General features: G+C 36.7%; 1 protein-coding gene across 1 annotated transcript in view; it reads left to right on the forward strand.

The window, feature by feature from the left end:
• Positions 1 to 22,734, forward strand: part of SBF2 (SET binding factor 2) — a gene marked incomplete at its 5' end in the record, with an annotated part of 228,924 nt that extends 206,190 nt beyond the window's left edge. Inside the window, 8 exons of the mRNA XM_082485054.1 lie at positions 4,280 to 4,406; positions 8,282 to 8,409; positions 10,331 to 10,564; positions 15,246 to 15,350; positions 16,758 to 16,951; positions 17,373 to 17,460; positions 19,748 to 19,879; positions 20,182 to 22,734. Coding sequence (XP_082341180.1) covers positions 4,280 to 4,406; positions 8,282 to 8,409; positions 10,331 to 10,564; positions 15,246 to 15,350; positions 16,758 to 16,951; positions 17,373 to 17,460; positions 19,748 to 19,879; positions 20,182 to 20,280 — 1,107 coding nt within the window. The 3' untranslated portion in view covers positions 20,281 to 22,734. The remainder of the gene's footprint in view (positions 1 to 4,279; positions 4,407 to 8,281; positions 8,410 to 10,330; positions 10,565 to 15,245; positions 15,351 to 16,757; positions 16,952 to 17,372; positions 17,461 to 19,747; positions 19,880 to 20,181) is intronic.
• Positions 22,735 to 23,121: the final 387 nt, after the last annotated feature.

A 23,121-nucleotide genomic window follows, 5' to 3' on the forward strand; every position in this document is an offset into this window, starting at 1 on the left:
TAACAGATGCATTTTACAGAAAGATCTGTATTTTCTGGTTTTTGGTCTTCAGCTGTGTCCACATGCCCTGGCTCCAGCTGTATCAGCAGATTACCTCCTGCATGCCATCTGGAGCTATTCATCGCTTCTTCTCTGGTGGAGAAACCACCCTTCCAGTCTGTTAGTTAAGGGGTTCCTGTGAACCTGCCTGCCTTTTCCAGTCAAAGTGGTAGAAAAAAATTGGAGAAAACACCATCTTATTTTGATGGGTGTGGTTTTAGAAGCAGTTCAGCAGGTCAGTCTGAAGGAGGCAGTAACTTCTCATAAGGAAAGATAGGGCTGTCTAGGCGTTTCTTTTCAGCCAGTGTGGTCTTCATTCGAGAAAGGACATTGGAACACAGCTTTATGGCATAATCAGTGTAATATAGAGAATATAGATTTGTCTGTTATTAGAAAAAATCTTTAAGCGTAATGACTTAACAATCCTATTTAGAGTGCAGCTCTGAGTAACTTTTCTAAAAATAGACTTAGAAAGATTAGTCTTCTAAGTCATGATGGCATAATATCGACTTACCAAATTCTAACAGAAAGGTGGTAAACTCTAGGGACTTTTGAACTCTAGGGACTAGTCCCCTCTAGGGACTTCTGAAGTCAAATTAATGGTTGAAATTTACCATGAAAAATAAATTTACTTAACATTTATTTGTACTTGGACATCTCTGTTAAGTTTCCTTGGTTTCTGTGCAGCTTGTTAGACAACTACAGAATCCAACTAGACTGCAACTTGACTCTAAAGTGTAATATATTATGATCAGCTTTAAAAAATTACCCATTCACTGGAAATAAACATTTGGTCCTTTCAAAATATTTTTAACCATTACAATCTCAAGATACTAAATGTAGTAAGAAAGTCACCATAGAGCCAGTATGTGCACTAAATGTCATGGGTTAAACTAAAGATACAGAGAAAACAAATGAAGCAGTGATTCCTAAATTAGAACTGCATCATCTTGTAAAAAGTCATTGTTTATGCCAATATCTCCAGGTGTCAGCTGAATTATTAATACGAAATCATTCTTTCACAATAGCAGCATCTGGCAGATTCTCTGCTTCTAAGAAGACTGAGTTTATGAAAGTGATGTCAGTGCCGGAAACTTTTCTTATTTTTCTTCTATATCTATTTGGTAATTTATTAAATGTAATTAAAGCGGAATGATTTTGTAGAACTGACTTCTTTTAAGCTCAATATGGAGCTCTGTTACAGCACCCTGTGTAAGAGGAGGTGAGTGTGCTACTCCCATGGTAGATGTATTCAGTTATTCCAGTGTTTGCAGGAGTAGCCTCTTAGTGATTACTAGCACAGGACATTCTGGAGTACTGTTTTTCTTATTTAGACTAAGTAAATATTGATACATAATGGGATTAAAAAAAACCAAAATGTATTGGAAAACTAAGGAAGACTGATAGAAGTGTAGGATTATTAAATACATTTAGGAGATATTTAAGTTTATTGGGAACATGGTGATTTGAAGAAGAATTCTAAAATACTGAGTTTCTCTAATCATAATATTAGAAACACCTATTGGTTTACTCAGATATTAAATGCTCACATATTATGGAGATTAAGCATTTTAAAAGATGATGCAGTTGTAATTTTCAAAGATACCCTGTTCCTGTAGACTTATCTTTCTAGGTGGTATGTGTTGAAATTGTACAGTATAATTTATATGTAAATTTTGAGTATATCCCTTAAAATTAATGAATTAACTAAAATGGCACCAAAGAGTTATCAGAGAAAAACCGGCTCTATTTAACCTGAACCTAAGTGATTATGTTGCCTATAGTAATAAAAATATCTCTACTCTGTTTAATTGTTTAAATGAATACTAGTATTTTTTCCTATGTTAAATTTCTAATTTATCACTTCTGATGTTGGAGCTGTATTTTATCAAGAACTTTTTTTCCCTGATAGCTCAGCCATGTTTTAAATTTTGCAGACTGCACAGCAGCTAAACAAATCATCAATAACAGTAGTCACTTCATCTAACTGTGGTATCTTTCCAATCTCCAAGTATGCTGAAATCAGCCACAACCACTAAAATACAGCCAACAACAATAACTACAATATTCACCTTTATCAAAAAATGTTTTAGCTTATACTTGTTTTCACTTAAAAAGTAAATTATATTATTATAACTTCTAGTTACTTGTAGTTCCAGAAATCTCAGAATTGGGATCATTCACAACACCTAGATCCATGGCAGGATTTTAGTAGCAGCTTGTTCTTGTAACTCTTCAAATGTATTAAAATCATTATTGGACCATAAGTAGAAATCAGGACCCTGTATAAGCCATGTCAAATAGCAGAATGTAGCCTTTCCTTCTTCCAGTCTGTTAAAGAAAACTTTTCCTAACACAAGGTGGAAAATGTATACTAAGCTCCTTGTATACGTGTCTAAATGCACACACATATGCTGAGCTTTTTGGATTTCAATGCAAAAGTACGTTATATCATTTTTAACGGAATTAGTGTACTCTGATTATATTTTAATCTAGTATATACCAGAAAAAATTATTTTCATTTTTGTAAAGAAAACTAAAAAGTTACTTTGTCTATGAAGTTGAATATTTGAATTTATAACAGAAAAATTTTTGCCTAGCTTTATTCTTACAAAACTGCAGGAATGTAGTCATTTGTCAGGGGAGAAGTGAGGATAAAGTGTGCATATATTGACATGAGATGTCTTAAAGTAGCTTAGCATTTTAGATGCCAAGTCACAAGCTAATATTGAGATATGATAACAACAGATTCTCTGACTGAAATGCTGTGTATGTGTTTGTAGATCCTTTCAAGGGATTTTCCTGTCACTGTTGTACATTCGGTAGATAACCTCTCCTTGCTAAACGCATTTGTTTTCTTTATTTAGCTGGTTGAGGTTTTTTTCAACTGGCACGTGAAAATCTAAACATCAAGGAGCTTCAAGTAGTCTAACACTAGTTTCCATAAGTACTAAAAAAAAAAAAAAAAAAAAAAACCAAAAAAAAACCCAAACCCAAAAACGTTTCTCTCTTGAGGAACTGATAAGTAGAGATTAGAGAGAAAAGATGGAATGGGAAAGTAAGAGGGGTGGGAATGCAAAAGACAAGACCCGGGAAGACTGCAGAACTAAAGGTATTTTCCGTGTTTGATGTGAAGCTAGACAAAGCACAGTGGGACATATTTCAAATGTGAAATTCAATCAGCAATCTCTTTATTGATTGAAAACTGTACTTATTTCAGTTCACAATTCATATTTATTTGAAGAGTAAATTTTAAATTTGAAATGAACGCATGAAATTTCTGTAAGCAATATCTCATCAAGATTAACTTTAGAATCTTGAATTTTATATGGATATCAGGTATAAATATCATCAATCATTAATACTAATTTTTTTTGCCATGAATAAGCTTAATGCTTAATATCTTACACCAGGTTCTTTCTGATAGTGTTCAAGAGGAAGCAATTGTGAAGAGCCAGCTATCCCTCTTTGCTGTACTCTGATAATCTCGTATTGTCTTCTTAAATAATCTGTTCCTGACTCGTGTTGGAGATGTTCACTGAATTAGATAGATCCCAAGCCTAACTGAGGATGACAATTTAAGATGTTACATTTTTACCGTTTTAAAAGAATAATGGCAAGACACCTCCTCAGTATGTTTTTCATTTTTTTTCACACTGTAATATTTTGGTGCATATTTTGAAAAGGAAGAAATATGTGTAGACTAGCAAGTACTTCAGAAATTATCTGTTTCAGTAATGGTGGATGGAATATCATTTGCAGCATTATCTCTGTACATGTCTGCTACGCTGGGTTCTGAGAAATTGTAAGAAGTTGGCTACAAAACCTTCCAATTAAAGTTTGACTTCCAGCTACAGGAAATCTACAGAAGTAGCATCTTTGCCTTTAAAGTTACATGGTGTCTCATGAGTAATCATAAAAGATTTATATCCATTTTGTTACTTGAAGAATACTGGGATTTGTACAGAGTAGAATACTGCTTATTATATAGTAGGCCCTATCTGCTCGGAAACATTTTTGCAGCATTGACAATATATTAATTTAATTAGCTTTAAAATAATTTTAGTCAAGTGTAGAAGGATTTGTGTGTACAGAGAAGACAGCTGCCCATGGATGTATTTGTTAGCATTCACAGGGGAATTATTTTGCTGTCATATTTCACATTTTTATTTATTACATATCTATTTGTATTACACCTCAATATCCTCAATATCCCTTCTTCTTTTTTTTTTTTTTTCAGATTCATAACCAATACCCAACAGAGTTTGAGTTCAATCAATATTATCTGAAGTTTCTGGCCTTTCATCACATATCAAATCGATTTAAAACATTTCTTCTGGATTCAGACTATGAAAGACTAGAACATGGTTTGTGTGATGTTGATTTATTACATATTGGGTTTGTAGTTGTCGATATTTTTCTTGTCAATATTTGCTCTACAAAAATTTGCCTAGTTCGCGCTGGTCCAGTAATTGCATGGTGATGATGTAATGAGTTCCATTTCAGGAATATAAAGGAAAATGGAGGTGAAGAACATGCAGAATTTTCTGAATTAGTAATTCCTGAGCTGTGCCACTGATGAGATTAAGAGAAAGTGGAAGAAATTAGTGCCATGCCTCAGGGTTTTTTGGCAACTCGTCCACATGGTTCAGTTTCCCCTACTAAATACCTTATTTGAAAAGAAACAAAGTCTTCCTGAATCCTTCAGGGAGTGTATGAGATTTCAGGAAAGGAAAACCTTTCCATGTATTATCTCTCACTTCTTTCTCTTGCATTCTCTTCAGTGTTTCTCTTCTTTTATATTTCCTTTCTACTTCAGGTATCGTGTGCAACCTTACTGGTTCCGAGGCCTTATCTACTCTCAGAGCCCTCTTAATAAGACTTCACAACCACAGTTGAGGCTGGTTTGGGAACTTATTCACTGAGCAAAACACTTAAGTGCTCTGAATTTCACTGCTTTGTGGGGTGTTTCTCATGGCATATGGTCAATTTTAATGCTTTTCTTCAAAACTGTAGTAACTGTGGAACATACTAAACTTGAACAACTGTTTTATTTCAACAAAAAATAGTTAATTTCCATTATTTACCTTCATTTGATCAAAAGCAAGGAGTTGGAGTCAGTGACCTCCTGTGGTTCCTTCCAACCTGGATTGTTACATGGTTCTACAATTGCAGGGGAAAGAGTGTTTATTTAGAACAGTTTGCTTTCAAATACCATTTAATAGCACAAATCTATGGCTAACTTCATGACACTAGCCTGATTTGTTTTCCCTGAAATGAGTTAGCAAGTAGTTTCAGGTGCAGCTGGACCAGCAGATTGGAAGAGCTGGTCTCCTCGGTTGGTGGGGACAGGATCAGTTAGCAGGGCTTGGTGATATGCTGAGTCAGCATAGCTGCAGGCAGAAAGGGACATTCATAAATACACTCAGGTATTTCAGTAAATCATAGAATCATAGAATGGTTTAGGTTGGAAAGGACCTTGAAGATCATCGCGTTCCAACCCCCCTGGCATAGGCAGGGTCATCTCCCACTAGACCAGGTTGCCCAAGGCCACGTCCAGCCTGGCCTTGAACACCTCCAGGGATGAGGCCTCAACAACCTCTCTGGGCAATCTGTTCCAGTGCCTTACCACCCTTAAAGTGTAAAACTTCTTCCTAATGTTTAATCTAAACCTACCCTCTTCCAGTTTAAAGCCATTGTCCTATCACTATGTGCCCTAGTAAAAAGTCCTTCCCCAGCTCTCCTGTAGGCCCCCTTTAGGTACAGGAAGGCCGCAATAAGATCTCCCTGGAACCTTCTCTTCTCCAGGCTGAACAACCCCAACTCTTTCAGCCTGTCCTCATAGGAGAGGTGCTCCAGCCCTCGGATCATCCTCGTGGCTCTCCTCAGCCTCTCCTCATAGGAGAGGTGCTCCAGCCCTCGGATCATCCTCTTGGCTCTCCTCTGGACACGCTCCAGCAGGTCCATGTCCTTCTTATGCTGGGGACTCCAGAGATGGATGCAGTACTCCAGGTGGGAGTCTCACGAGAGAGCAGTAGAGGGGCAGAATCACCTCCTTTGACCTGCTGGCCACACCACTTCTGAGGCAGTCCAGGATACGGTTGGCCTTCTAGGCTGCGATCGCACATTGCTGGCTTGTGTTGAGCTTCTCGTCAATCAGCACACCCAGGTCCTTCTCCTCAGGGCTGCTCTCCAGCCATTCCCTGCCAAGCCGGTATTTGTGCTTGGGATTGCCCTGACCCAGATGTAAGACCTTGCGCTTGGCCTTGTTGAACTGCATGAGGTTGGCTTGGGCCCATCTCTCCAGCCTGTCCAGGTCCCTCTGGATGGCATCCCTCCTCTCCAGCGTGTCTACCCCACCAAACAGCTTGGTATCATCGGCAAACTTACTGAGGGTGCACTCGACCCCACTGTCCATGTCACCGACAAAGATGTTGAACAGTACAGGCCCCAGTACCAACCCCTGAGGAACGCCACTCGTCACTGCTCTCCACTTGGACATCGAGCCCTTGACCTCAACTCTTTGAGTGTGACCGTCCTGTCAGTTCTTTATCCACCGAGTGGTCCATTTGTCGAATCCATGTCTCTTCAGTTTAGAGACCAGGATATTGTGTTGGGACAGTGTCAAAGGCTTTGCACAAGTCCAAGTAGATGACATCAGTTGGTCTTCCCTTGTCCACTGCCACTGTAGCCCCTTCGTAGAAGGCCACCAAATTTGTCAGGCATGACTTGCCCTTGGTGAAGCTGTGCTGGCTGTCACCAATCACCTCCTTGTTTTCTATGTGCCTCAGCAGTTTCCAGGAGGATCTGCTCCATAATCTTGCCAGGCACAGAGGTGAGGCTGACTGGCCTGTAGTTCCCTGGGTCCTCCTTATTTCCCTTTTTGAAAATAGGGGTTATGTTTCCCCTTTTCCAGTCGGCAGGAACCTCACCAGACCACCACAACTTCTCAAATATGATGGCTAGTAGCTTAGAAACTTGATCTGCCAGTTCCCTCAGGACCCGCGGATGTATCTCATCAGGTCCCATGGACTTGTGCACCTTCAGGTTCCTCAGGTGGTCTCGCACTTGATCTTCTTCTACAGTGGGCAGTTCTCCATTTTCCCAATCCTCATCTTTGCATTCTGTATCATGGGCAGTGCAACTGCGGTCCTTGCCAGTGAAGACTGAGGCAAAAAAGTCATTGAGTACCTCAGCTCTGTCTCTGTCCCGGGTAACCAGTTCTTGTGTTTCCTTCCGGAGAGGGCCCACAGTTTCCCTAGTCTGTTTTTTCTCGCTGACATACTTAAAGAAGGATTTTTTGTTTGTCTTAATGTCCCTGGCCAGATTTAGTTCTGTCTGGGCTTTAGCTTGTCTAACCCGATCCCTGGCTGCTCAAACGATTCCTCTGTATACCCCCCAGGCTACCCGCCTCTGTTTCCACTCCCTATAGGCCTCCTTTTTCCTTTTGGTCATGTCCAGGAGCTCCTTGTTCATCCATGCAGGCCTCCTGGCTTTTCTGCTTGCCTTCCTCTTTGTAGGGATGCATTGCTCCTGAGCTTGGAGGAGGCGGTCCTTGAATATTAACCAACTTTCTTGGACCCCTCTTCCCTCCAGCGCTTCATCCCATGGCACCATACCAGACAGACTCCTCAAGAGGCCAAAGTCAGCTCTCTCAAAGTCCAGGGTGGTCAGCCTGCTGCGCACCTTCCTCGCTGCCTCAAGGATCTCAAACTTGACCATTTCATGGTCACTACAGCCCAGGCTACCCTTGAGTTTTACCCTGTCTACCAGCCCTTCCTTGTTGGTAAGAACAAAGTCCAGCATAGCTCCTCTCCTTGTTGACTCCTCAACCACTTGGAGAAGGAAGTTGTCCTCAATGCAATCCAAGAACCTCCTGGATTGCCTATGCCTGGCTGTGTTACCCTTCCAACAGATGTCGGGGTGGTTGAAGTCACCCCATGAGAACCAGGGTCTGTGGACATGATGCCGCCCCTATCTGTCATCTGTAAATTTCAGAACAGGTTTATAAATGTAACACTACTGAATATTTTTTTATACAAAATCAATATTCTTCCAATTTTTGGCAGAATGGCAGTTGCAAAGCACAGCGGTTGTTTCAGCAAATAAAATCTCTTGTTGCGATGGCATTTGGTAGTAGATTGTACTGTTCATTTACTCTGCGAAATTCCTTTTGGCTATGCTTTAGTGTTTGTTAGATATTATCATAAAGCTATCTTTTTGCTGCTATTATTTTCCCTAGGGACATTGTTTGAAGATAAAGGAGATAAACATGCCAAAAAAGGAATTTGTATTTGGGAATGTATTGAAAAGATGCACAAAAGGAGCCCTATTTTCTTCAATTACCTCTATGCCCCTGCTGAAATAGAGGTATGATTTTAAAAAAAAAAAAAAAGGTGGTTTGTTCTGAGTGATTCCTTGAGTACATTGTGATATCTTAATTGTTCTCAACTGAATTAAGCATTTGGCGGACAAAGTTGACCCACCTTGATTGGTTGGAGTAGTGCCTGACAGGTTTATATTCTCGGTCATCTTAGTTATGGAAATGTCATTTAAAGGGTCAAATTCTGGAACATGTATTTATGCATCCTGCTGAGGTAAATAAGAATCTTTGTTTGATTTCGTTTAATTATATGAATTATTATAAAAATGATCTTGACGCTTGCACAGATTGTTTAAAATAAATATTACATACTACAAACCGTAGTTTTGGGGAAATGAGCTTATAGTCGTGATGGAGTATGTTTCATCATGATCTGACTGAATTACAGTATTTGTATCACTGTCTCATATGATAATGTATGTCCACTAGATTGGACTGTGTCTTGAATAATTGTATAAAATTCACAATACACTCACCATTATAGAATTGCAATGGCCAGGGAAGAAGCAGTCAAGATGCCTCAGGAACTGCAAGAAAAGGGTGCTGTTCTTACTGTAGTTATGGAGACAAGGCTGTTTTCAGATGTTCCTGCTGTTCGCTGCCCCACAGGTGTTAATTCCTGTGCTGCTCTCTCCTGTTTTGTCAGTGAACTTCACCCTGATAAACCATTCTATGATTTGTTTGCATGTCTGTCTACTGCTGGTGACCAGAAAACATAATGCCAGGACAGTCTCCACTGTCTTGGAGGTCATGGCACCACTGGTATTTTTGGTGGTGTTTCTTGGTTTTCTTTTTTGCGCAAGTAGTTTCACCACATTGTATCTTAGCTTACATAGCAGCTTGCACTCAAATCTGCTATATAAACTGCCCTCATTTAAACAAAAGGAAAAAAAATATTATTTTCTTTAAGGTATTCTGAGTCTGCATCACATTGCTATTGCAATCAACAGTGCAGCCCCCTTCAACCCATGCACATGCTCAACAGACACATACTTATCCTTGCCTAATAAAGTGGTGGTGCAAGGCGGGGGAGGGAGAAGACAAGAGGTTGACATTCAGTGGATAGTACTTCAGCTGTCTTTGTTTTAGAGAAACGTCTGTTTTTTCTGTATAACCATCATTGCGATGAATTTGGAACTTGATGGGCTGCTTGTTCACTGTTTGTTTTATCCATTTTGCTGTAAGCAGTAGCCTGATGAGTAAGCAATCAGGAGTAGCTTTCGATATTTCGATAGTGTTTTCTTTCTCTCTTTAGAAGAAACTATTTTTCCTCATGTGAAATGATGTCATAGTAGCAGAATTAGTCATAATAGCAGAATTAGTCATTATGACTGAACACCACTTTTCAGACTTTAAAATTGCCTGTTCACCTGAGGCAGTAATATCCTTTGAGTAAGGTGCGTGCAAACTGAAAGTCTTACCTGATTTTATAAAAGCAAAAAAAATACACAGACAAAAAAAATTAATCCAAATTATTTGTTTTAAACTATTCTGAAAGTTCTACAGTCCCTGGTTGCCACCTACGTTATACAGCCTGTCTCCTTTCTCGGATGGTAGAGTCTTGGATTTTCTGTTGAGAAAAATTGAAGGGTGATTGCTATCAAATGCTTTTTGTGTCTTTATCAGGAGGTACAAAGACTGTCAGGGTACCAACTACATATGCTGAATTGGAGTTCTTGAGGCACCTAGTTTAGTAGGAGGATAAAAATGAGCAGTCAATTCCCAATGGTAGTATTAGTTTTAGGTTTTGGTCTGTCTCAGCCAAGATCTTGCTGTGGAAGTCACCAAACTACAGCACTACTCACCCAGTGCAATATACTGTTCAATTTAGAATAATCTAATCTAGAAGTATTGTATTGTAAGTCTGACTTCCTTTCTGTCATTATAATAAAACTTTGTTTCAAACAGGCACTGAAACCAAATGTAAATATGTCCAGCCTCAAAAAGTGGGATTATTATGTAGAAGAGATTTTGGCTACAGGTCCTTCCTATGATTGGACCATGGTAACTGCAAAATGCAGCGTTTCAGAGGAAACTGACCAAGTGGATGGTTCGCTCTCTCAGACTAAGAGGAAAATAGTATGGCCATGTTACGATGATGTTAAAAAAATACAACCTGATGCCATCAGCAGCCTTTTAACTGTAAGTACATGCGTTACACAGAACAATAAGTTCTCTTATGCTCATGAAGTTCATATTTACTTTTTATTTAGGTTATTGCCTTATAGATATACTGTTATTGAAAGGATCATGATAGATGTCAAAACACAGGTATTTAGTAAAACTGACTGGTTGATCTTAAGAATTGATGGTTGGTCTGGGAATCAATCAGGCTTCCTGCAAAGCTTATTCATTCTGAATAAACACTTTTCTGGGAGTACACTTTAGTAGTTAGTAACCATGAAAAGCCAGTCATGGATTCATTTTCTTCAGTCTTTTATAAATAATAAACTAGGTAGCATAAAAAAAATTTATGTTGCCTTTTATAAGAAATGCAGGAACTGTTGTTTTAATTTGGGCAAATGTTGAATCTGGATTTCATGTCCTCTTTCAACTCAGTTTAAAGTAGGTGTGTGGTAAAATGACAAAGACCCAGATTTCCAGACAGATGAGAAAATAGAATCTCACACTTGTTGATTTTAACAAGTGAGAGGCAGATATACAAACATAAACTGAACATCTTGGCCCAAATTTCTCAAAAAAGCCTTCCATGATTGCTCTTAGTTTATTCATTTGCACTAGGACCGAACTCGTAAACTTAGATTCTTCAGAAGATTTTGGTACTTGAAATAGATGCCTGATGTTGGCTTTTTCTTGTTTGGGTTCATGTAGACTGTGTAGGTTGTGTTCTTTCTTCATTAGAAGATGACAAGGGATCCCATTATCATGACAATTGTTGTAGGTATTCAGAATGATTTAACATCTGTATTTTCTTAAATGTTTGTTGTTTGATTATAATTAACAGTCCTAATATTTTTATTATAATCTTAATTGATAGCACGGGAAAATGACAAGGGCATTTTTCACTTCCTGGAGTTATTGTTTCAAGCCACGTGCGTTTTCAGATACACATCACTATGTACAGTTTTTTAGTTTGAAAATTATTTGCAGACTTTACCTTATATTGAAGGTAGGATTATGGACCCTAATATTGCAATGCTTGGAAAATTGGGATATGCTCTGGGTTCCCAAACTCTCCCGAATCAAAGATTATTTTTAGCAAAGTCTTAAGGCAGGAAGTTTCTGAATGGATTTGAGTCCTTGAGGACAGACTTGCTTTTGCTAGAGAGTTAGCTTTATTCTGGCACATTCCTCAAATTTCTTTTGGTCCATTCCTTCCAATCATAATTGATCCAACACAGGAACAATGCCCAATCAAAAAAAAACACTAATAAAATAATCACTTGTAAAACTGCCCTTGGCTCAAATAAGATAGCCAGAACTTCTCAGAGCTTATAATTTCACAAATGCAAAGAAAGAGCAGTCTCTCAGCAGGGGTCCTACCAGGGATTCTTTAGCACAAAACCAGAGAGCTTTCATATCAGGTAACTAGAGGCCAGAATTACATCAGGAATATAGCGACAATGTTCTTCTGCATTTCTTCCTGGGGCAGATGCCAAACTATCCCTAGCCACAACTGTGAGAAACTGCCATATAACAGGGAAATTAGCCTTCTTATATTCCAAAGATATGTGGGTCAGGTTTTATAGAGTTTAAATGTTATTTGTGAATTAGATTATAGTAATAAAAAATAGCAATGGAGAGGAACATTTGGAAAACTTTGAAGAGGTTGTATAAAGGTTACAAAAATATTCTTCTAAGTTTAAAAAGCAAAGTGAACTTTCTTTTAAAACAAGTTGTTAATTTAGGGTTATTGCTGATGTAGGAGAAAAACCTCTCTTTAATCATAAATCCATTGAGAATGTGTTGGTATCCAAAAAATGTTTGAACTGAGACCATATTTAGCAATGGTAAATTATTAGGGAAGGTTGATTCTCCCTTAGTTTATAATGATAAGGCCAAATTTGTTTGTTCTAAAGATATTTTTCAGTTGAAAACTAGATAGTGCTCTTCAGGATGTAAAGCTGAAACAGAAGTTATTGAATGTCTTAATTCAGACTTTTCCTTGGTAGAATGTGGTGCTCTTCTATCAAGAGCAAAAGGTGTAATTTTTTAGCAGTAAATGTTCTAATGTGTTTTGGGTACATAACACTCTACCTCTAACTACATGTGTGTGATGGCTCTATGGTTTCCATAAATCCTTCTGTTTATGAGTTTTAGAAAGTTAACCAGTCTGCACATTTCATTCATTTAGTCCTAAATTAAGCCTTGTAGAGATTGCAGATAATAAAATGCATTTTAAAATACAGATTTCTGTATAAAGCTTCTCAGTTCACTTCTACCACATCAGAGGCAGCCAACAAACATGGGCTAGGTTGTTCAAATCTTAAATTCTCAAAAGTGTATTTTGGAGACATAAATGTTCAAAAGTAGATCCAAACAGAGGTGTCCCTCTAAGACCATTTTTTGATGGCCTTTCTGCAGGATAGAAATCAGAAACAAAGTACCAATAGTAAGAGTAGCTACCCACCCATTTTTGAAAGAAAATTAAAGGTAATTGTGAAACAGTGCACCTATGCTTCTATTTTCTCTTTCAGAGGTTAGGTGCAAATAGTTTTAAAATCATGTCTCCGTTTTAAAAAGGTAGATTTCTCCACAAAACTCATCTTTTGAAAGACATGGTGGTGCTAATTGCTTGTAATTACTTATTTCAGGAAATGGATATTTACACAATTGTATTTGTTATAACCTTTCTTTTTATACGTATTGACTTCTCCCGTAAGTCTAGGCAACAGGAGATGAACCAGAAAGGTAAATTTAAGGAATTTTTCTTTCAAGGAAATGCAGCTATTCATAGTCCATTCCACACATGGAAGGAAAAAAAATCTGACATTTTTAGTAAAATTTAAAACTGAAAGGGCAAGAGTAAATCTTAGTGATTTATTGCCATGTAAGTTTTTTACATGGAGTTTATTAAAGGAGAATTTATTCCTAACTTTTCAAGTTATATATAGGAAATTGTTGAAAGTTTTTCATTTTAAGTTCTGGAAGCACAACTCATCGTGGAGCCAAAAGAGAAGGAATGTGACCCAGTTGCTAAGTAACAAGTTTCAGTTACTTCCAGATTCTGCAGAGAGAGACTTGTACTCAAAAGTCAAGACTAGGGCAGAAAGAGAATGATCAGATTAAAACCTGACTAACTTTTAGCACTAACGAGCTTGTATCCTTTTGCAGCAATTTGGAAAACCTTTTACATAAAAAGTCTGTGATAAATTGATTCAGTCGTGTGTATCCCATCAGGAAGCGTTTTACACTCAGCACTTTGAAAGAGGAATAGGTAATCTACAGAAGCCTTTAGTCTGGCTTGTGTTCACTGTTCCTTATTTTTGTATCTACCTATGGAGATACTCCAAACAAAGCTATTCTGGTTTTATTTCTTGGTAGGAAGAGATTGGCATAATATTTGATGTATATGTGGCTTTCAACTACCTTCAGTATTTAAAACTTCCAGTTTGATTCTTGCTGTTAAGCCAGATTTCTTATATCTTGTTTTACCTCAGAGTTTTCTAATTTAACTTCAACAAGGAAGAGTTTGTAGAAATATTTTGTTCCTGTTACACTGTCAAAGACTGGCTTTTTGTTTTCACTTCAGAGTTCAAAATTAAGTTCAGGAGTTAATTTCCTGATCAAAATGTTTTCTTACCTTAAAAATACAGTAATTTTCTTTAAGTCTTTCAATCAATAACAGTTTCCTGAAGAAATTGTCATTCTAAAAGACCAATAGCAGTTGGAGAATATTATGAAATCTACTTTAATTGTTTGGTATAGTAGAAGTAAAGAAAGGCAGAAACTTACTATCCCTCCTTTGAAAATAAATGTCTTGGGTTTTAGTTTGCTTTTATGTAGCATGGGAATGCTCTGTCCTGTGGCATTTTTTTGTTCCATCATCAATTCTTAATTGGATTTGCAAAATTGAGGTTTTAATTTGATTTCATTAAGAATCAGATTTTCATCACAATATAGTTGTTGAAAGTAAAAATATAGAAAGGAAGCATGGCAAGGAATATGGACCACACATCAACATAGTGACAAATGTATCGATGAATGTTCACAAGTAAACATAAACTAATGAAATTGCCTCTTTTTACTTAACTTTGGATCCCGTTATTAACGGGAAATAACCCTAACTTGAGGTTATCAACATAGGTCATATTCCCAAGTTCCACAACAAGAACATGTTGTTACAGTTTGGCATCCAAATTGAATAAATCTTTCTGTTTCGTTTCCTTCTTTTATTACAGCTTTGTATCACATTTTATAAACCAGGGTAAATGTTAATATTGGCAACGTACAATGTTGGTGTCACAGCACAGAATTCGTTCTTTGTAAATATTTTTATAAAATATAGACTATCCTTATCATTGTCATGTTTCTGTTATGGCAATTGGTGTTGAATTTTGTGTGTTCAGGAGAACTGGCAGAGAATTGAAAGCACAATGGCTGCTCCAACCTGTGATACGTAAGAACAATGATGTGGCTGATGCTGTGCTTGGTTGCCTTTGAGTCCTGAGCCTGGTTGATTTCGGTTTATAGCTGGTTTGACAGAGGTTTTCGTACCTTTGGGCAACATGTGCTGCGCAGCATGGCCTAAAAGTTCCCTGTGTAAAAATATTGACTAGAAAATGGTTGTATAAAAGTGATTGCCAGGAGTTGATCAGTTAGAAATGTTTATCCTTAAGAAAACCCCTGTTGTTTGTTTCAGGAAATTGAAAGATTGGAAAGTAAATTAAATCAGAGCCCAGAAAGGTGGCAGCTTTTGTGGGAAAGGGTCAAAATGAATCTAAAGGATGACACCAGACAAGACAATGTAAGTAGTAAAAGAGCTCATCCAACATAGTAATTTTGTTCTTGCTGTATAGGTTACCTGGGGCACTGACAAAATCACTGTATTTCTTGGAGTAAAATACTGCTCTGGAAAAATAGAATATGTTGTTCTAACCCATGATACTGGCTCTGTGTTTCTGCATGTAGAAAAATATATCGATACTTGTGGTATTTATCTAATTGTTTTTTCGGAGTAGATTAAGGAATACAGACAAAATGAGCATGAGCATTTTACTAACACACAAATATATGACTTTATATATTTAAAAGATTCTTGAAGTACAAAAAAACTCACTTCCTGAAGGTAGCCAAAAGGACATCACAGAGTTTCAGAGATGAGTAAAGATATTTCCATGTCTAAATGGAATTTTGGAATTGTAGATTCTAGTAAAGGTTTTGCTTGTGTTTCCAATTCTTGACTGCAGTAAAAAGAATAGCTGGCAACATAGATATATTCGAAGTCAAGGGCTGCCTCTTTGCTATCTACATGCATTAGGAAGAATGTTAGATACTACTTTTTGTGAGCTTTCCCTATAAACTTGGCACAGTGAGTTACCAGCTCAAGATTGTACCCTAACTCTTCAGCATCATGTGCTTCTTCAAATTTGCCAGCCTCCGTGCAATGGTTAGTCACAGCACTACTTTGTTATTTGTCCTTTGCCCTCAGGAAAGCAATATGGTTTATGTCTGTCAGAGTCATTCAAGTTCCCTTTATACCGTAGATGAATGCAAGATGAAAAAAATTTTATCCTAGCAAACAGAGAATCTTTTTATTGAACTGGATGCAGAAGAGAAATTGCAAGTATAAATATCCCTGATAGCAGTCTCCTGTCCGAGCTGTTATTTAAGGATTCTCAGCTCAATGCAATAGCTAAGGGTCAGCCCAAAAATTCTATCTCTAGGATGCTGTCATTTAGATTAAGACCAAATTCAGGATCCCTCTTGTTCCAGGTTATTGAGATTCTACTAAAGTTATTTGGATCTATAAAGTAGCTCTTGGAAAATGCACTCTTCTTCCCTCCCTCCCTTCCCTCCTCTCCTTCCCTTCCTTCCCTGTGAAATTAGGGAAATGAATGTATCCAAAATCTGACTAGTTCTAGATGCTTCTGAGAAAGTGAGGGAGACATTGTTCAAGCTTACATCACTGGAATGTACACGGCTTTTCTGAAATACTGATTTCTCACACCATATGAACCCTTCAGCTTAAGAAATGCATCCCTCTGACTTCTTTTCTGAGGCAGCACTGACTTGTATTATGAAGATTTTTTTTCACCTGATAATAATTCACAGTTTACACATTGTACCATGTATTATCAGTATAAAGTTGAGACAGTCTCACAATGCAAGACATATTGCGTTACCTTTTTTCTTTTATTTTCATCTTTTTTAGCTCCGGAGACATCCTTCTGGCTCCTCAGGGATGATGTCAGCTAATCTACATTCCTATCAAAAGAGGTCTTTGTTGGAAATACCTGACAGTGGGCTGGGTGAGGAACAGAGTGCAAGCATCCCTCCCTCTAATGGAGTAGATAGAAGAACAACTACGCTATACAATCATTTCACATCAAAGAACGATGAAAACAGGTAAACCGAATAATTGCTGAGTATTTATGAACCTTGTATTAGTTTGGCACAAGTCTCTGCCTTAGGAAAGAAAAATACAAAATTTTCATATGCTTTGTGACTACTTTTTTCCTTCTTTGTGGTTTTGATTACATTTAGTTGTCTTGATGGATGGCCCTCTATCTCCTAGCAGTATCTTTCAATCTTCCCCTTTATATGCACAAGCAAATTGTAGCTGCACATTTACGGCATCCAAAGTACTGAAACAGTGTTTATCAGTGTACCACAGTTACCAATAACTGAACTATTGGTTTAAAACCAATTTGTTTTACTGCAGTAAAAGAAGTGTTTGAATACGTCTGTAGTCATTTTGGGGCTTTTGTGTATCACCCGTATTCATATTATGGACTCACGTGCCATTTGTGTTTTCTGTACCTTTCAGATCTTTTGAAGGTACGCTATACAAAAGAGGAGCTTTACTAAAAGGTTGGAAACCTCGCTGGTTTGTGCTGGATGTGACAAAACACCAGGTAAAACCTTTTCAGATAGTGGATTTTTCTATGACTATTTCGCTGCTTTTTTATTTACTGCATTTGTATAGATTGATTTTACAAATAATACTGATAATGATTATTTTCAGAGACAATGTGTGTGTTACATCACTATAGACCATATACCTTTGTTTATCTTGTGTATCTTGTAGCTGACACAGCATTCAGAATGGACAGAGGGTTTTTAGTACTTTGTTATTTTTAAAACAGTGATAACTGCTTAACATATAATCATAAAAGACTTCTTGGACTAGAAGTCATGCATTATTGTTTGGGCCCAAACATTTTTTGACTGCTTCATACCTCAGGATAAAAAAGCCAGGAAGCATAAGTTGCCCTTTAATATGACCTCTTTAGTTTCCAAAAGAGCTAAAAACTCTTTCTGAGTGTGAAAAACTTTGAAGTTATTTCCTAGAGTCCAGTTGGGATGCTGAGAACTAATATGATAAGTGATAGCAGGTTTAATTCAGCCATTCCTGTTGAAACTGTAGTAGCTATTGTATGCTCTGTGTGTATTTTACAGCCTTTTTGTTCCCCAAGCATTTTGCCATGAGCGTTTTTCTTTGCAAATGAAAGGGCATTATAGACTCTGGAAAATCACAATCTCAATTGCTTCAGCAGAAAAATCCACTAACCGCACTTGCTTTTTAGTGCTTTTCTGTAACCCGTATTTGAGAAAGAATCTCTGTGTGAAAGTCTTTTCAAATATGGAGAACAGGACCACACATGGCTCTGAAATGAGTTTGAATTTTGTAAATGACATAAAATGAGTTAAAATTTCATCTCAAATCTGTATTTCTAAAAGTCCTGAAATGCCAAGTTCCTGATTGAACAATAATTTCAGGTGCCATATATAGGGGTATTTTAGTTTAGTCATAGTGACATATATCTAGTAGCAAAAATATTCATAAATATTCTAATAAATCATTGTACAGCAAAGAGTCCTAAAAACAGAGGAGATATGTTGGTCTAGACATTTTTCCCAATTTACATTGTATGCCGGAATTCTGCAGTGGAAATTTGTGGTCTCATGTACTTGAAATAATGTTGGGTCAACAGGCAGTAATCTTCATTGAGGCAAATATTCCACACAGTGTGGGTTGGAACCTCTGAGACTCATGAACGCTTTTGGTCAGAAATACTAATTTATTGTAATCAATACACTTAAAAAGATGTAATATAGATAAAGCCAGTCGTTTTTTTAAAATGCTAATTGAGGATTTCTAGATTAGTGTGGTAAAATACCAACAAATGTGCTGATTATAATTATTCTTCCTGATATACAGGACAAAAGGCTTGTTTTGCAGAAGAAAAAAATACTTTCTCATTTTTTGTATAACCAAATATCCTCCTGAGTATCGTAAGTGTAGGAGTAATACAGGTCAATCTTAGTTGGAATCTTGTTGTTTGACCTTTGTTATGAAGGTTATGAAGGTTTGCTTTACTATTTTGCATTGGGGTTTTTTTGTTTGTTTGTTGGGGTTTTGGGTTGGTTTGTGTTTTGTTTTTGGTTTTTTTTTTTTTAAAGCAAGTATTGGATTTTTTCTTCTGGAACTTGTTTGCATATTGAAATTCAGTTTACAGAGTGGCTAACATTAGTATCAAAGTATCTTTGCAAGGAGAAAAAAAATGCAAGCTTCATTCAACCACTAAGTGCAGTATAGGAAAATGTGAGTCTTCTATGTAGTTCCTAATTATCTAAAATTATACTTAAATTTTTGCTGATCATATTAAATTCTTGAAATATAGAGAATAAGTGTTCTGTTAACTCTTTGGTGAAGTAAAGCTTTTGTGTTAGTTTTAATGTAATGAACAGTGAAGACGTGTCTGTTAGAAAAACTGATAAGGAATGCTTCATCTTAAAGACCAGGTTCTGCTTTCATCCTTCACTCGTCCTCTGCCCAGAAACGATGCATGACTATTTGAAGCTTCTCTGCTCTGAAACTCTGGGGACAAAATGCTCCTCACGCGACTCCCTGTCCGCACAGGAGCAGACTGTGGAGACTTTGTATTACCCAGAGATGTCAAATACAGGACTGGCCAGTTAAGGGCTATCACCAGTCCCGCCATTTTGTATATACCGAACCTATGGTTTTCTGTCAGTTGTGTCTTAGAAATTTCCCGTGTCTGATGTCCTCAGGTCCTAATACTATTTGTGCCTCCCACCCTTACCCCTCCGTGCCCCCAAGTTGTATCCAGGAAAGGGAAGAAGTGACAGGTCCATCTAAATAGCATATTTGGATATTTTTTTTCTTTTCTGGTCAAGCTGCGATACTATGATTCTGGTGAGGATACGAGCTGTAAGGGACACATAGACCTTGCAGAAGTCGAAACTGTGATTCCTGCTTCTCCAACAATTGGAGCCCCAAAACATGCAAGTGAAAAAGCATTTTTTGATGTAAGTATATCTGATCTTTACTTGATCTTTATGTGAAAATTTATTTTCTTGGTGCATTTAACCTACTACTTTCAGTGCTGCTAGAAGGTGTTAGCTCGGAAGGAGCTGTCACGCCAACTCAAAACAAAAAGTTTTTACACAGCAGGCATCTGACCCTCACTCAAAAGCAGAAGTTAAAAAAATGTTACATTTAGGCCCAATTAGTACATTGAGTATTACAGTTTAAAGTAAAGTTTGCAAGTTTCTTTTTCTATTTAGTGCGTTGACTTGCCTGTCTTCACATTCTTATTTTTCTTTTGCAGTTGAAGACAAATAAACGTGTATATAATTTTTGTGCCCAAGACGCACAGAGTGCTCAACAATGGATGGATAGGATCCAGAGCTGCATTTCAGACGCTTAGAAAGGAAACATATTCCATAATAAAGACACATTAAAAGCACCTCTTCTTGTAAGAAGCTAAGTTCTGAAATGTTGCTGACAGACAACCAGCCTTCCTTACATTTCAGCCATACACATTGATAACATGCTAAATAAAGTTCCTTTTCTGTTTAATGATTATAACCACTATAACTGCTATTTTTTTCTGCAGGGAGGACTTTGAAAAATAATAATCCATTTATCCTGAATTTCTACTTTCTTCTGTACAATTTCTAGCTATAAAAGTGGGCTGTATTTGCACTATCATCTAACCCTGATTTTCTCATTCTGTTAGGAAACCTGTCCAAAGGAAACTGTAGAAATTTTCCCTCCAACAGGAAGTGTATTTTCACTTTATTTATATTTTTAAGCAGAATGTTCTTATTTCCAAGCTAGTCACAAATAAGAGGGAACATGTCTACAATTCCTAAAAATAAATAAATAAATGAAGCTTGTGAGTCCAGTGACATATATAACAGGTTGCCAATGTTTATAGACTGTTGATATTTTAAAGACCAAAAAGTGAAATTGCCCGATACCAGACTTTCAAGTGTCTTCTCAGTGTGCAGGTTATTCTCTAATCTTGTGCTCTACTGAGTGCTTCTGCAATGTTGTTATGGAATTTCAAATTCTAAGGATTATCTGAAGATCATAGCACTTTTATGTGTGCAATTACAATGGGATAAATGAAAGAAAACTGGCCGACACTATCCAGGAGAAACAGAAAACAACAAACTAGGAATTCAGTAGAAGAAAGATCTCTTATGTGTGAGTTGTATATGTTATTTTATATGCTGTTCTGCTCACTGTAAAATAAAAAATAACAAACATGATAATGCACTAAACAATGAAGCAAGCACTTGCACTGAAATCTTTAAAATGCAGACATTTTGCAAGACAGAGGTAAGTTATTTATAGCAGAACAATACTAGCTAGTTAACAGCATTTACAGATATTAAATATGTACATAATCAGGTTTGATGTGTCGTGATTTGATACTTTTTAAAACATTTTTTGCACATGAATTGGAAGACTGTTTATAGATTTTTACATTTGATAAAATTGTGTTTGTTCAGCTTAAAATCCTGGTGAAACATTTTTAATAGCCCCAAATTAGTAGGAATTTTACAGTCTACAAATAGTGATGACAGGAGTAGAATATGTAGGTAATTAAGCCATTGTTTTTATTTTGAAATGTTAATATGTTAAATAGCACACTAATATTACAAAAGGTTTGTATATATGATTCACTATTTTCTCATTTTTTCCAGACATTCTGCTTGTAATTTAATGTCAGCCTAACCAAACTGACTATACTTATCAGATTTTTCAGTTATTAAATTGTTTGTGGTTTTTTTAATAACTAATGTATTTTGTCAGAAAGGAACGTAAATTTCTCACCACACACAATAGGAGATGCAGCTGTTTTTAATGCATTTTCAATTTCAAAACAAAAATATGAAGGATTTTTCTAGCATTTTTCAATTGACAAATTTCCACCTGTGACAATGGTGTTTGCACATTTGTATTTTTCTTTGTATATGAAGTACTTTTATATGTACTTTGTAAAATACAGATCCTGTTCTTAGGTTATATGAAAATATACATACCACTGCTTATTTTGTAACTAGTTAATTTTAACTCTTGTATGTTATGTGATATATGTATGCTAACCATCTTGTAATAAATACACTTCTTAAGGAAAAGTAAAACCTTTCCTTTTACTGTAAAAGAGAAAAAGGCAAGACCCACATGTTGAAATATTTCCACGGGCACAAGACAAATCCTTATTTACTCTGTATTGAATAGTGGGTGTATTAAAAACTATGTGGTCTTTTGTATACTTGTAAATATTCTTACATAAAAGTTGCACTTGCGCATCCTTAACTCAAACACGTGTCAACAGTAACACTAAAGACTAAAGAAATCAGAATTTAAAGCAAAATTATCATTCTAACAAGTCTCAATGTATAGCCTTTACTAAAAGGCTAAACACATATAAAGTTCATACTAAGTCGTTGAATAATGATGTTAAATATTTTAAAAAAAAAAAATCCTATATGGTATCACTACATAAATCAACTGCATATTTTCACCCTGAAACGTATCTCACTCATTTATATCACCTTATGCAAAAAATTATCTAGTTCATAAGAAATAAAATAAAAAAAATGACAAGGTCTTACTTGAGAACATGCATCTAAATTGAATTACTGAGCATAGTGTTGGGATAGCAGAGTTAAAATGGAAAGGGAATGTGTGATGGAGGTAGGAGACCTGTGACAATTCTTGGATGCTGTGGTGCTTGGATGATAAGATTTGCATATTGAGCTTGGCATGGATGCTAATGTTGCCTTAAATGTTGATCTCAACTTTTAGTGTTTGTATTGATGGAAAATGAACTTGAGCAACTTAACTTAAAAATATCAAAATAAAAGCTGAAATGAGATATGTGATATTTGTGGTGTTTATACAAAGAATATACAAAGAAATGGTAGGCATAGGCCCTTGGTGTGAAAACACAAAGTTTGCAGTGTTCCTTGAGGTTCTCTTCTATTCATAATGAAGACTCAAACAGAGACTTAGAGTAAATGTGGAGAAGTTAGCACAGCATAAGCGACAGGGTTTGTCAGTGTGTTCGATTTGTGGCAGCAGCAGTAGAGAATTAGGAGCAGAGAATTTGCTTGGGAAAAATTCTGTGTACAAAGGGATCCATCTTCATGTTCTGTGAAAATTTTCCAGAAAAAGGAACCCATCCAGGAGTTGGGGATGAGGTAAATGTGCTCCCTCAGGTGTGTCGTATCGCTATTCCCGTGCTGTGTAT

Source organism: Vanellus vanellus (assembly GCF_965231255.1).
Source record: "Vanellus vanellus genome assembly, chromosome: 6".
NCBI classification, from domain to species: Eukaryota; Metazoa; Chordata; class Aves; order Charadriiformes; family Charadriidae; genus Vanellus; species Vanellus vanellus.